General features: G+C 43.1%; 1 protein-coding gene across 1 annotated transcript in view; it reads right to left on the bottom strand.

Annotated features, from left to right (window-relative positions):
* Window positions 1-15,859, bottom strand: part of CPXM1 (carboxypeptidase X, M14 family member 1) — a 158,116-nt gene that overhangs the window by 45,308 nt on the left and 96,949 nt on the right. Inside the window, exons 6-7 of the mRNA XM_030190934.1 lie at window positions 7,621-7,771; window positions 2,911-2,996 (exon numbers count right to left, since the gene is read on the bottom strand). Of these exons, the coding sequence (XP_030046794.1) occupies window positions 2,911-2,996; window positions 7,621-7,771 (237 nt within the window). The remainder of the gene's footprint in view (window positions 1-2,910; window positions 2,997-7,620; window positions 7,772-15,859) is intronic.

Raw genomic sequence — 15,859 nt, 5'->3', positions numbered from 1 at the left:
GGGGGCGCTGTTTCACTATCCCATTTTCAATAGTGAGAGACATAAGTACATAAGTAATGCCACACTGGGAAAGACCAAGGGTCCATCGAGCCCAGCATCCTGTCCATGACAGCGGCCAATCCAGGCCAAGGGCACCTGGCGAGCTTCCCAAACGTACAAACATTCTATACATGTTATTTCCTGGAACTGTGGATTTTTCCCAAGTCCATTTAGTAGTGGTTTATGGACTTGTCCTTTAGGAAACCGTCTAACCCCTTTTTAAACTCTGCTAAGCTAACCGCCTTCACCACGTTCTCCGGCAACGAATTCCAGAGTTTAATTATGCAGGACTCCAGAGAACCTGCCTGTTCCTAGCGATTGAAAACATGATATTGAAGCACCACTTCCCACACTGGTAGCAATGCAGCTGAAGGACTCCTGCTCAGCTTAGAGCAGGGGTGCTCAACCCAGCCCTCGGGACACACCCAGCCAGTCGGTTTTCAGGATACCCACAATGAATATGCATGAGATAGATTTGCATATAATATAGGATGGGCATGCAATTTTATCTCATGCATATTCATTGTGGATATACTGAAAACCTGACTGGCTAGGACAGGGTTGAGAACCCCTGGCTTAAAGAGAGCAGTGGGTATAAACATCTAAACCATTATTTTTCAAGTACGTGCATAAATGATAGGATTTTATAATCTACCTATTTACTTGCACATTCTGCCCACATTCTGCCCAAAGTCCACTCCTCTGTATGCCCACTGGAACAGTACACACCATTTATGTGCATATGTAGCCACAGCCATGTGTAAATGACTAAAATACACCACACACCACCTTACAAAACTACCCTCTAACTGCTTAACACACGTTAGTAAAAAGCCCCAAAGATTAATAGTAAGTATATGCAAGGCCAAAAAAGTTTGTTTCAGTTTGGTTTTGGAATATTTAGACATTTTCTTGATTTTTGGGTATGGTTTTCACTTCCTTTTATACATTTGAGCCCTCATTTTAGAAACATCCCCACATAACAGTTTATATGTAGGCAATCGTAGAAAGCTACTGTTTACACACGGGGATCCTACCATGTCTAGGGAGTAAGGGGGCATGGTTAGGGTGGGCTGAAAACACTGATGTTTATTCCCCCTAACCTTAAGTAACCCACAGAATTTGCTTTGTTTGCTCAGACAAATACTGGGTGTTAACCCTAAGCATGTTAACAGAGCCAGGCTGAACTCCTCTCATCTCACATATCCAAAACAGAGCAAAAATTCCAAGAGAAGAAAGCAGGAAACAGAAGATGGAAATTAGAATTGGACCACAGCAGAATGGTAATAATCCCTTTATTGAAGAAACCTGATGCGGCCATATTTTGGCCTATGCCTGCATCAGGGATATAAGCAGACATCCAAAAAAGCGATCATTTCAAACCTTTCCAATTTCTGTGAGATGCATTTTGTCAATACATTTTGGTGCATCTCACAGTTAGCTTTATTGTTTTTTTCTGTGGTTGTAAATGTCATAAGAAATCGAGGCGCCTTTTTACCAAGCTGTGGGAAAAAGGGCCCTGCGCTTGCGGTGGGGGCCGTCTTTCCTGCACACCAGGGCCCTTTTTTACCGCAGCAGGTAAAAAAGCCACCAGCACACATGGCTAAGCGGTAAGAGAACTCTTACTGCATGTCCATGTGATGGGGAGCCCTTACCGCTACCCATTCAGGTGGCGATAAGGGCTCCCGTGCTAATCCAGCAGTAAACGGGCAGAGTGCAGCGATGCCCAATTACCGCCGGTAATCAATAGAAATCAAACAAAATAAAACATGGAAAAGAAAATAAGATGATACCTTTTTTTATTGGACATAACTTAATACATTTCTTGATTAGCTTTCGAAGGTTGCCCTTCTTTCCGATCTGACGAAGAAGGGCAACCTTCGAAAGCTAACCAAGAAATGTATTAAGTTATGTCCAATAAAAAAAGGTATCATCTTATTTTCTTTTCCATATTTTCTTTTTCCTCCGGAAACGGTACATGCTCAGGGCGGGACTACCACTGGCAGCTGCGTTGGCCTGGTGGCAGCCCCAAAAGAGCGAGTGGTAAGCCCGTGTTGGACTTGCTGACGCTCTATAAAAGGGCCCTTGAATGAACACACACAAACTGGAACTTTTTGAAATTAACTAAGGGATCCTTTTTCTAAGCTGCACTAAAAAGTGACCTGTACTATTACTAACATGTGAGTTTCCCATGCTCTGAGACCACTTTTAGCGCAGCAGTAAAATGACTGAATTTTCTATTTCCCCTATTAATTTCCATGTGCTAATTTCCCAATTTACTAGGTGATAGGGACTCCCACACTAACCATATGCTAACTGGTTAGTGCATGGCGATGCAGCTGCACCGGTTAGTGCTGGGCATGCCTACTCTTGGCCCCAAACATGCCCCCAGCACTAAAAAATCTTTTTTACAACATGGGTACTGCACACCGAACACAAAACTACCACTGGATGCCTGAGTGTGCCCGTGGTAGTGGATTTTACCACGCAGGAAGTATGCCTACCGCTGCTTAGTAAAAGGGCCCCTGAGTTTTTTTTGGATGCTCATTAATACGCTCAATGGAAGCGTAAGCCAAAATATGGTCACATCAGGTTTCTTCAATAAAGGGTTTGTTACCATACTGTTGAGGTCCGAGTCTACGTTCCAATTTTTGTGTTTCCTCCTTTCTCATCTCTGCGTGTGGTCATTGTAGAGCTGGGCTGAGGCATATGGAAAGAACCACGCGAGGAGGCTTAGACTGCTACTGCCTCTGCGGCATATATTTGATGGTTAAATGGGGTGCTTTAGGGTGCTGGAAATCCAGTCCAGAATTTTACACCAGTACCAGTATCTCAAAAACTGTACCAAAACGACCCGATCTGGTCAGTTACCTTTCTCATCTCCTTGTAGTCGTGATGCTTGAACTCCAGTTTATCAGTTGGCTGTTGCTCATGTTCCAAAAAGATATTATTGGGGTCTGTATGGGAAGAGAGACGCAGGATGAGGCATTTCAGGATAACAAATAGAAAGAGAAATGCAGAGAATAAGCAAAAAACAGCATCAGCCTGAAAGCAAGGGAGAATCTGGGGAAAGTGGAGGAACACAAATGTTTGTTCAGAGTGGTGGTTCGCAGTTATACTCTTCCGATGTTATCAACCTTCTTAAAAATACACCCACTGATATTTAAAGCTATTTATCCAGTTGGACATGGCCGCATATCAGCGCCTAACTGGTAATATTCAGTGGGAGATAACCAGTTATGAGCCCTGAATGTTAACGGTTAACGCCTAGAGCATAACTGGCCATATCGCGTGACTTATCCAGTTAGGTGTCGATATTAGGCACCTAACCGGATAAGTTTAGTGGTAAAATAGGACCACATAAATAGCTATCCTATCTTTGGGACCCTTTTACAGAGCGGCAGTAAGCCCAACCTGGACTTACTGCTCGCTATTCCAGGACTACTGCTGACTAATTGGGTATCACCATATGCTGCCTGGCTACCGTGGGAGCCCTTATTGCCACCTCAGTGGGTGGCGGTAAGGGTTCCCTGCCGCATGGCCACGTGGTAAGAGTTTTCTTATTGCATGGCCATTTTGTTTTTGGGGCTTTTTACCCGCTGAGGTAAAAAGGGTCTTGGGACACGGGAAAAATGGCCCCTGCTGCTACCGCAGGGCTCTTTTTCCTGCAGCTTGGTAGAAGAACCCCTTTGACTGCTAAAAAATTAACTGGTTAACGCTGAACATCGACATAACTGGTTTTTAGTAGGGTAATCATATTTTGTCCCCCAAAAAGGAGGACACATGCCCCGCCCCACCACACACCCGCCCCCTTTCACACATGCCCTGCCCCTTTTATGCCCTCGCTCCGCCCCCTGTCACATTTCCCCTCCCCCCTGTCACACACCCCGTCACCCCCCTTCCCCGTCACCCCCTACCTTACTACTGCCCTGGTGGTCTAGTGACCTCTTCGGGGCAGGAAAGAGCCCCCTCTTTCCTGCCCGGAGCGCTGCCCTGCATGCATCCTTCCTGTTGGCGATCTCGGCGACGATTCAAAATGGCTGCCGAGAGTTGAAGTGACCGACTTCAACTCTCGGCAGCCATTTTGAATCGGCGCCGAGATCGCCAACAGGAAGGATGCATGCAGGGCAGCGCTCCGGGCAGGAAAGAGGGGGCTCTTTCCTGCCCCGAAGGCAGAAGAGCTCACTAGACCACCAAGGCAGTAGTAACTAAGGGGAGGGGAGGCTAGCAATCTGCCCGTTTGTCCGGATTTCTGGACAAACGGGCAGGCTGGTGGGCAGGCCGTCCTGGACGGCCTGCCCACCAGCCTGCCTGTTTGTCCAGAAATCCGGACAAACGGGCAGATTGGCAAAATCTGCCCGGTTGCCCGGACATGTCCTCAAAAAGAGGACATGTCCGGGTAAATCCGGACATATGGTAACCCTAGTTTTTAGTGGTTAAAACCCTCCTAGATAGTCAATGTCGGTCCCTGGAAACAGCATTGAATATCCGGGTTTAATATTGGTGGTGCACAGCAAAAGCACTGCCTGTTGAATATAGGGCCCACAGAGGTTTATTTTCAGTCCTGTTTAGCTAGACCTGTAGTGTCACTAGCAATCTATAAGTAATATTATAGCGCCATCTTCTGGATGGGACAGGAACAGCCAATTTAGCAAAGTGCCAATTTAAGCAAATTGATGGATCAGCTGCTAAAATAACGCAGATGCGAATTGTTTCTGATTCTCTGTGCTGCTTCCTAACAAATTATTAAAATGTCTCAGTGCTATATTTTCTTGTACATGCTATGTTTTACTGTGTGTGCACATCTTCACGATCTGCGCGCGCATGCGCTTGAACGCAACTTAAAAGGAACACTACTGTGGATACTTGCACCCTGAACCTGGAAGCAAATTTTGCAAGGAAAACAGCGGACAGAAAAACAACTGTCAGACATACTGTGAAGAGGCTTTTCTGCACATACTGTGCAGTTGGAAAGTGTGCAGAGGAAAAGCAGGAAGAGCCAGGCACAGTGATTTCAGAATGAAATCCCTGGAAACACTTCTTCCAAGAAGAAACAAAACAGCGAAGATGACTAACAAAAAAAATATATATATATTAAAAACATCAAAATTTAAAATTAGTCATAAAATATGTATTTAAAAGATAAATCCATCAAAATCAAAAATTACATAAAAAAGACGACACTTTGGATGTAAAAATGAAGAATCAACTTTATTAGCCAAACTGTAGCAGAGAGAAAGGGACTCGACACAACTGTTTTTCGGCCGTACTGGCCTGCGTCAGGAGTCTTCTCTGCCGTATGTTGATTATTAATTCTATCCAAATGTAAAAACAATATATGTGTCTTACCAATAAATTGAAGCTATAGCGCTCAATTGTACTCGAAACGAAGTTGAGCGGAGAAGATCGGAGCAGCGTCTTTTTTATGTAATTTTTGATTTTGATGGATTTATCTTTTAAATACATATTTTATGACTAATTTTAAATTTTGACGTTTTTAATATATATTTTTTATTTTTATTTTTATATTTTTTTTGTTTTTTGTTTTTTGTTTTGTTAGTCATCTTCGCTGTTTTGTTTCTTGTTGATTTCCTTTCGAAGACTGGTTTCTTCTGTTTTTTGTACTACTGTATAACACTTCTTCCAACCCATTCCCCCTCACCCCCCAAGTGATGTCCACTTTTTCCATGGGAAAAATTACACATTCTGTCAGTAATGTGCACAGTTTTACCTGTGGAGGGCCAAAGTCATTTCTTAAACTTGGGCTTTCTGTGATTGAACCTCTGTTTACCTGCAGAAATTCCTTTGAAAATATTCAAAGAAAGCTGAGCCCCTAAATTTTTGTCCCTAAGTTAGGCTCCTAAATTTATGCCCAATTTTCAGATGAAAAGTCATTTTAATTTTGGAGCTTAAAAGTTATGCTCATAAATGTAGGCCTGCCATTCATTTGCCTAGATTTATGAGCTTAATTTATAAGCCTGGTTCTGCACCACCCAGACTCCATCTATGTGTATGTCTACCTGTAAAATGTGTGATACTCTATAAGATATTTGCATAGCTACAGAAACATGCTTACACAAAATTTGGGCATTTATGCATGCATGAAACATAGAAATACAGGGCCTGAGATTCAAAACTATTTATGTTGCCAGGAACATCTCCTGGTTTTAGCACCTAACTGCAGATATTCAGCGGGAGATAACCAGTTTTCTTCACCCAACACATAATTAAACTCTGGAATTCGTTGCCGGAGAATGTGGTGAAGGCGGTTAGCTTAGCAGAGTTTAAAAAGGGGTTAGACAGTTTCCTAAAGGACAAGTCCATAAACCACTACTAAATGGACTTGGGAAAAATCCACAATTCCAGGAATAACATGTATAGAATGTTTGTATGTTTGGGAAGCTTGCCAGGTGCCCTTGGCCTGGATTGGCCGCTGTTGTGGACAGGATGCTGGGCTCGATGGACCCTTGGTCTTTTCCTAGTGTGGCATTACTTATGTACTTAGTTATCTATAGAATAGCGCTTAAACTGTTTTTTTTCCAGCACATATTTTTTAGGCATGATTTATAGAATTCACCCCTAACTGTGCATTATTGTTTGGGGGGGGGGGGGGGAAGGTGTGGCACGGGTGGTGAATAGGCGTGGAGCGTTATCCAGCTAACATGCACTGATTAGCGTTCGCTAACTGGATAATGCAGACTTAACATGGGAGCACTTACCGCCTACTAAGTGGAGGTGGTAAGTGATCCAGCGTTAATTCTTTTTAGGCCCCACGTGCTAATGGAAAAATTAGTGCAGGACCAAAAAACCCCCTAATAATCCACCGAGTTAAATCTGGGCTTAGCGCGCAGGAAAGCCCAGAGTTAAAACGCTTTAACCTTAGATTTTAACGTGTTTTAGTAAAATGGCCCCAATATTTGTCTTTTATTCTTCAGATTGGTGCGTCACAAGATCTGCTAAAGAATATAAGAATCTGGAGAGATCTCTTAAATGGATGGGGTAATACAATTATACATACCCCATCAAAGAATTGATTCGTTATCATTTGAGATGCTGCACATATAATAAAGTTTAATTTATGAATTTATGAGTACAGTTTTTTGACTATGGGCCCTGTTTACTAAGCTGCACTAGAGACGCGCTAGCGTTTTTAGTGCACGTTAACTATGTAGTAGTCCATAATATTCCTATGGACACCTAAAAGGTTAGCGTGTGCTAAAAACGCTGGGACACCTTAGTAAACAGGGCCCTATATGTGAAAAATTCATCCATACCTATATTTTGTGAGACGTTTTCAAGAATTGGTATGTTGTAATTTTGCAAAATGTACTGATTTATACTTAACTAATCGTCTGGCAGTATGATATTTGATGAATTGTTGCTTATTTGTTTTGTAGTTTATGTGCCCCTGATGTAGACTTATGGCAAAACACAGCCATTTATTTTAATATTCTTACTTTTATTTATTTATATAATAAACTATTTATCAGTATATTTGGATTTTATCCTTTTTCATTTTTTGTTCTACTTATCAGTTTTCAGTGAGTCACAACACAAGGCAGTGCAATAAACTTGTTTTACCTGGTAGCGGGCATCCCAGGATCTCTGCCCTCAGGCAAATAGTCCCATTATCAAACCAGGTCTGTGGATTGATTCGGATGTATCGTGCAATCATTGGCGTGGGCAAGGCATTAAACACAGGAGTCTCAGGGTCTGTGTTTCCATTAAATATCTGAAGGAAAGAAATGCAATAGTGTTAACAGCAACTAACCATCCAAAAATGGAATGGAAAAAAAAAAAGGCACTGTGGGTCTCATCTATTCAGATCGGGGGTTCTCAACCCAGTTTTCAGGACATACCCTACCAGTCAGGTTTTCAGGATACCCACAATAAATATGCATGAGGTAAATTTGCATGCACTACCTCCATTGTATGCAAATCTATCTTATGCATATTCATTGTGGATATCTTGAAAATTTGACAGGCTGAGTGTCTTTTCAAGGACTTTGTTGAGAACCCCTGGTCTCGATCCAGCATACTATAATAAAAATGAGGTGGATATTCAAACTGGTATATCAAGTTAACTTTAACCAGGACACTCAAAAATTTGGGGGGGGGGGGGGGGGGGGGGGGGGGGAAAGGAGGAGGTTATCAAGGTGCCCTACAAGGTGAGCTTTTACCACAGGATTCAGCAACCTGTGGTATCTCACTACTGCAGGCAGCATAACATTGACATTCGCACCTCAGTCAGTCCATTTATCACACAACTCCTTATATATCTAAATAACACAATAACACTTTCTTTGGAATAAAATTTGGCTGCAGCTTTATTCACCATAAATCAATATTTAAACAACTCAACTCCACTTAACCTCTTCTTAGTAACATATAAATCTTTTAGCACCAGGTTAACGTCCCAGAGCGGTTTACTAGTGATAAGCCATTCGGTAATGAAACTGGCTCTCACTTTCCCCACATTACCCCCTTCTACCCCTGTGACTTACGGTGCCATCAAGCCACATCTTACTTGTGGCGGTTCCGCCCCCCCCCCCCGAGTTCTTTTTCATTCCAATATATTTCACAATATTCATTTAATTGCCTCTGGTGACTCTTTAACCCCTCCAACAGGCACCCTCTTAAAAGCTGCTACCAATCCCCCTAACTAATTTCCACCCTGTCCCCCTCTCTCTTTCTAACTACCCCCAACCTCTTCCCCACAGCACCCACCTCACCAAAGACGTCGGGCGGGGTGGGAAGGGTTATTAAAACTCACCCCTATCCACCCTCACCCTCTCCTACCTACCTACCAGTGTTGCCAGGTGGAAAATTTTTTTCCCACCCAATCCAGTGTAAAAACAGCCCAAAACCCGCCCAAACTTAAACCCCGCCCATGACACCCCCACCCCCGCGTCATCACCCCCGCCCCCGCCGTCATCAACCCCACCCCTGCCGTCACCGGCCCCGCCTCCCCTGTCATCGGCCCCGCCTCCCACATCATCGGCCCGCCTCCCCCGTCATCGGCCCCGCCCAAAACGTCACTAACCCCGCCCCCTGCGGCCGAAAAAACCGCCCGAAAAACCGCGGAAAAGAAAAAAAAGAAGCCCAAAAAACTGCGACCCGCCGCGGGCAAAAATTTCCCGCAGCGGGTCGCGGAAAACCGCCCAATTGGGCGGGAAAACCGTCCACCTGGCAACACTGCTACCTACCCAATACCTTTTTAAGCGCCAAAACTCTCTATCCTATCCTTCTCCCACTTCAACCAATCCTCATCCTTTTCTTTTAACCAATCCCTTTCCTTAATTTCTGTTGCTATCCTACTTGTCCTTATCCTGCAAATGCCCATAACCTTTCCTCCTCCCATCCTTCCCTTACTACAACCCCCTCCCATCTTATACTTCACTGACTTTCAGCCTCAGTCAATGTTATTACCCCCACACAGCTTAAACTGTGAGGGTTTCCTTATTCTAGTAGCGGCCCAAAAGCATTGGACTACCAAGCCATGGCACAATACTCCCTCCTGTGAATTCCAGACTATATCCCTCCACAATCTGGTCCCCTGATCCAAATCCTGCCCCCTTTTCAAGATACCTCCCCCCCCCCTCCATGGAAATGGGTTTTTGAATATTGTCCACCCTTACACACAGATAAAAAGTATATGTATATGCCAACAAGACACATACTTTACCCCCAGGGTTTTGGTGTGTTCCTGGGCTGGATTATGTCAGAAATGCAAGTACTCACGTAGACTTTAATAGTCTTGCATAAAGTAAACTCAACTTTAAAAGTAGTAAAATAAAACAGAAAAACAAGAAAATAAAATGATACCTTTTTTGTTAGAGTAACGGGTGCTTTTACTAAGCTGCTGCATAAAATGGCCATAGCACACTCTTGCACAGGTTTTTCCCACATGCTAAGGCTATGAGGCGGGTGGTGGTGGCGGCGGGGCAGCGTGTGGGAATTGCTGCAGTTGCCAGGTTTGGAACGTCACCGTGACAAGGTAAAACACCTGGGGGGGGGGGGGGGGTGGCATGCAAGCTCTGCCTCAGGCAGCATCTTGCCTTGGGCCAACCCTGCCTAGAATACACACCAACTAGTGGAGGAGTAGCCTAGTGGTTAGAGCACCAGTCTTGATATCCAGAGAGGTGGTTGGTTCTTCAAATCCCACTGCTGCTCTTTGTGATCTTGGGCAAGTCACTTAACCCTCTATTGCCTCAGGTACAAAATTAGATTGTGAGCCCTCCAGGGACAGAGACATACCTAGTGTACCTGAATGTAACTCACCTTGAGCCATTACTGAAAAAGGTGTGAGCAAATCCAAATAAATAAAAATATACTTTTTTTGTGAAAATAGCTGCTTCATAGCATTTAATAAGAATTGGTAAAGGTTTTTGTGAACCAAATAAAATTTGAAGTTAGCATTGAGATTGGTAATATATTTAAAAATTTTTTACAAAGAAGAATAAATTTTCTAAAATCTTTTTGGAAATAAATTAAAAGTTGAAGTAATTGTTTCAAGCAAGGTTTTTATGACCAGTGATGAACACCACGCCCCCAGTTAAAGCTGCTGAAAATTGAAAGTAAGCGGTCGGGCGTTTTGAGGTCTTTTCCTTGCCTTTTAGAAATATTTTATAAAAATTAAACATTATATTTCCATATAAGTTTTACTGGATTCCTCTTCATCTGTTTGGTGACCTTATGCTTTGGAGTCCTTTATGGTGTGATCCTCCTAACATTGTCTACTTACAAGTACTAATATTGACATATACGTGCAGCCATTAAAAAAATTAATTAGTGTGTGTGCACTTACCGACACCTATTTTGTAGGTGGTAAGGGCTCACACGCTAATCCTGTGCTAACCAGGGTGCGTGCGGTAATATAACTACACTGCATAGTGCAGGGATGCCCATTTTCTGCCCCAGACACACCCCCTCCAACAAAAACAGAGAAATATTTTTTAGTGCACAGTTTGTGGAACTTCCCATAGGATGCCTGAGCGCGTCCTGCGGGATGCCAATTTAAGCTACGGTAAGAACGTGCTAACACTTATCGCAGTATAGTAAAAGGGCTCCTTAGTACATTTTTTTTTACAGGTTTCGAAGGCCAGAACCTTTTTTTCTTACAGCACAGGAAGAATATTTTGTCTTTTGAAAGCTAGTAAAAAAAAAAAAATGTATTCAGTTGGTCCAGTGAAAAAAGATATATCATAATCTTTGAAAAATGTTATTTCTATTTGCTATCTTTAATCATCAGACTTTTGTGCATATTTTTACCTTGAAAAAATGCTCACAATAATAGCCAGTGCAAATCTGTGCAGGTATTGCTTTACTGTGGGACAATAATCAAAGCAAATCTACCCCCACAGTACTGCTTTTGATTATGATAGACCACCCTGCGGGTAGAAACCAGCCAGGGAGTTCGCAGAAATGTGGCCCGTTGAATTAATGAACTGTTTATGAACAAAGCCATACATGTGCAGTGTAGGGGACCTGAATGTAGAATCCGCATAGGTTACAGGAATCACTTGTTCAGACAGTATCACTTATTTTAAAAGGTGGGGGAGGGGGGGGGGCTGAGTACTTCACACCCTCTACCAGTGACTTAGTCTGTTTTCCAGCAGGATGTCTGAAACAGTTCAGTCTCACATATGGCAGTGCACCATACCACTGTTATTGCTAATACTTCTGGCTCAAGCAACAGATGCTTGTGGGGAAGAAGCAACCACGCTGACTAAGCCTTAACATGATACAGCTCAGACAGAGAACTGACATGAGAACAGTAAATGTTGCATAAAAGGGACAAGCTTTCCTTTGTTTTCCTGTCATTTTCCAGTGTAGAAATTTTACATTCATTTTCAAATGTTTTAAATTACTGACATCATTATTTCAAAGCAAGAAACTGACACTCGTCTCTCTTCCTAGGAAGTAGGCACACATGAAATCACTTTCCAGACACAGTCCTCGTTTGGTTCACAAGTTTAAAAGGGATCTTGTTGGCTACAGGAATTTTCTTTCTTTTTCTTTTTCACCATCAGCTAGAATTTCTGTAGCCCCCCTGAGTTAGAGGACTTTGCTAAAGCTCAGCGCATTAATGCACGTGTAAAAGAAAAAAAAAAGTCCTCCCTGATGCAGTAAGCAAATAAAATGCAAATGGGATGTGCACTAATGCAAATGCACCAATGTGGGAAAGCACAAGGGAAGCATGAGCACATGGGGTTGCTATATTATGGTGCACAAGACAACTGTATTGGCAATCGAGCTACATGCACATAGATCCAAACATATGCTAGGATGCTATTATGTTGAAACTCAATCATCTATATATATAAAACTCACCCTCAACGTTCTATTGTCTGCTGACGTCACTGAAGCCAGTTTGTATGTTCGAAGCTCTGAAGCCACGAAAATCACAGTCTGTGGGCCCCGCCCTCGCGTCAAACATTATGACGTTGAGGGCGGAGCAGATTCTCACCTCCAACGATCTACTCAGGTCACAAACTCTGGATTTCCACACTGTAGCTCTGCTCTTCCCTCGCGTCAAAACGCGATGACGTCGAGGGCGGGGCACGAAAACCGCCACCCACACAGAGCTACAACGGAAACAGCAGCGGTGCACGCCACGAACCAGGTAAAACCGCGACGAGCCATGCAGCCATGAAACCCTTGCTAGGGCCCGTTTCATTGCGCTCAGAAACGGGCCTTTGTTTACTAGCAGTTTCATAATAAATCATTCAAAAACCTTTCCCTCAGACTTCAGCAGTGCCACTTAGTGCTCAAACTTCTCATAGCAGTAAGCTTTATGCCCCAACTTCTTCATTGGTCTGGTAATAACGTGACTTACACATGCTTTAATAACTTTAAATTTTAAAATTTTAAGAAAATTTATCTTAATAAAATTTCTCATGGCTAGGGGGGAATATATGGCCAACAAGTTTCACCTACCAGCTTTCTCAAGGCACACACTCAGTGATGCCAAACACCTCTCTATACCCCAGCCACTTCCTGGAACAGACCAATGAAAAAGTTGGGGTGTAAAGCTTAGGGCTATGAGAAGTTGGAGCCCTAAGTAGCACCGCTGAGGTCTGTGGAAAAGCTATTTGAATGATTTATTATGAAATTTTGATTGAGTCTCAAGGTGATGACAGGGTTGGTGAATTGGACATCTTGAGAGTGAGATTGTTTGCCATAGGAGAAGATTGCAGAATGCTATTATGTGTATATTATATACAGAATGGGATTCCAAAACATGTACAGATGTATGCACATGCAAGTCGAAGTGCCAATACATAATTTTTGCAAATACCAATTTTGTCAACAGGGGCGGCCTGACCGTTGTATCGCTCCATGGTGCGACCGCACCTGGAGTATTGTGTTCAGTACTGGTCTCCGTATCTCAAAAAAGATATAGTAGAATTGGAAAAGGTACAGCGAAGGGCGACGAAAATGATAGTGGGGATGGGACGACTTTCCTATGAAGAGAGGCTGAGAAGGCTAGGGCTTTTTAGCTTGGAGAAGAGACGGCTGAGGGGAGATATGATAGAAGTGTATAAAATAATGAGTGGAATGGATCGGGTGGATGTGAAGCGACTGTTCACGCTATCCAAAAATACTAGGACTAGAGGGCATGAGTTGAAGCTACAGTGTGGTAAATTTAAAACGAATCGGAGAAAATTTTTCTTCACCCAACGTGTAATTAGACTCTGGAATTCGTTGCCGGAGAACGTGGTACGGGCGGTTAGCTTGACGGAGTTTAAAAAGGGGTTAGATAGATTCCTAAAGGACAAGTCCATAGACCGCTATTAAATGGACTTGGAAAAATTCCGCATTTTTAGGTATAACTTGTCTGGAATGTTTTTACGTTTGGGGAGCGTGCCAGGTGCCCTTGACCTGGATTGGCCACTGTCGGTGACAGGATGCTGGGCTAGATGGACCTTTGGTCTTTCCCAGTATGGCACTACTTATGTACTTATGTACTTATGAGGTGGGGGGCCTCAGGTGGCACTCTTTGGGGAGTGGCATCTCCCCTTTCCTTCCTCTTCCCCTTTTGCGGCATTTACCTGTTGTTTCATCATGTTCCAAAGCTGGCGACGGCAGCGATTCCCATTCGCTGCCTTGCTGACGGCACCCATCTCTTCCTTTTACTGCAGCCGCCTTTCTGATGTAAATTCCTGCTGTCGCCACCGGCTTTTGGAACGTGACGAAACGAAAAGGTAAATACCACAAACGGGGCGGAGGAAGGAACAGGGGCAGCATCTTGCCCCTGGAGGGGGCGGCATCTTATCTCTGCCTCAGGCAGCATCTTGCCTTGGGCTGCACCTGTTTGTCAACAGTCAAGCATCTCTTTGTTCCAGCACTGCACACCTCCCCGCTCTTCAAGGAAGCCAGAAAAAGTTGTGGCATAAAGGGAGAGATTCTATACATGGTACCTCAAAAATATCGGTGTGGAAATCAGTGCTAAGTGTATTTTATCAGCGGCACCTAGATTTAGGTGTGGTATATAGAATATGCTTAGTTGATATCTCAGTGCCTAAAACTATGCACCTCTATTTACACTAACGAAAGCATGGCGTAAATCCCAGCACATAGATTTAGGCGCAGTAGGCCATGTTCTCTAACTATGCATGTAAATTTTGGAACGTCCATGAAACACACCCTTTTCCCTGCCTATAACCACGCCCCTTTTTGCCTGCACGCATTAGAAGTTAGGTGCACTGCATTACAGAATGCGCTTAGCGAGTTGTGCACGCAAAATTCTAATTATTGCCAATTGGTTCTCATTATTGCTGGCTGTTATCAATGCTGATTAGCTTGTTACGTCAATTAAATTGTGTGCGTTGTTATAGAATATGCTTGGATTTTGGCGCGGATATCTAGGCATGCTATATAGAATCCAGGGGAAAATCCTCCCCGGCACTGACTGCAGAAGAATGAGCTAACCCTTTACTCCTCCTCAGAGCTTGTGTTAAAACCCCCCAGCATTACGGAATTGTGTGCTCAGCCTTGGGTCTTCTGTACACTTCTCTCATCTACACTGAATATCTAATATCTTCATTATTAGCAGGAATTTGAATGTACTATGTGCTGATGTCTACCTGAGACTTTGCACACAGTTTAAGCTTATGCTCAAAAATCCATTATTCATTTTGTCCCACAAAAAAGTGCACTTAAGCCAAACTAACCTGTATGCAAAGCCTAACGCAGTTTATTGCATTAGCTCCCCTGTCTCTCTGAATGTCTAACCAGGGCTGGCTTAACCACTAGGCAGACTAGGTAGTCACCCAGGACCTTTCCTAGATTAAATTTGGTTCCTCTATCAAGATGACCCTATGGTGAATGAAGTTTGTCTAGCAGGTTATAAAATACTACACATGCATCGTTCTAATCATAGAGGGGGTGGGCTGGCAGTGATCTATAAAGAATTTTTATCTGTTTCTCTATGTAATTCCTTTCATTCCTCCAAGTTAGAGATTTTTTCCTTTATGGTGGAAGATTCGTCTTTATGTGAAACATTGAAATGTATTCTATTTTATCACCCTCCATGTAATCGGTCTAATGTGGAGTCTGGTTTTTTATGAGTTTGTGACAAATGAAGTTTTAAATACTAAATTTTGTCTTTTAATAGGTGATATTAATTTACATCTGGATCAAGCGAAGGATAGTGCCAATTTTTCACTATTTTTGTCAAACCCGATTGCTGTACCATGCACGAGAAAGGTAATCAATTAGACCTAATCTCTTTTTTAAAAGTTCCATCGATGTTTTGGCAAATCAAAAATTTGGAATTGGAGCCCCGTAATCTGGTCCGACCATTCAAAATTAGAAT

This window comes from Microcaecilia unicolor, chromosome 2 (assembly GCF_901765095.1).
Source record: "Microcaecilia unicolor chromosome 2, aMicUni1.1, whole genome shotgun sequence".
Taxonomy (NCBI): Eukaryota; Metazoa; Chordata; class Amphibia; order Gymnophiona; family Siphonopidae; genus Microcaecilia; species Microcaecilia unicolor.
The sequence above is the reverse complement of the archived record's forward strand: the minus strand, read 5'-3'. Positions and strand labels throughout refer to the sequence as shown.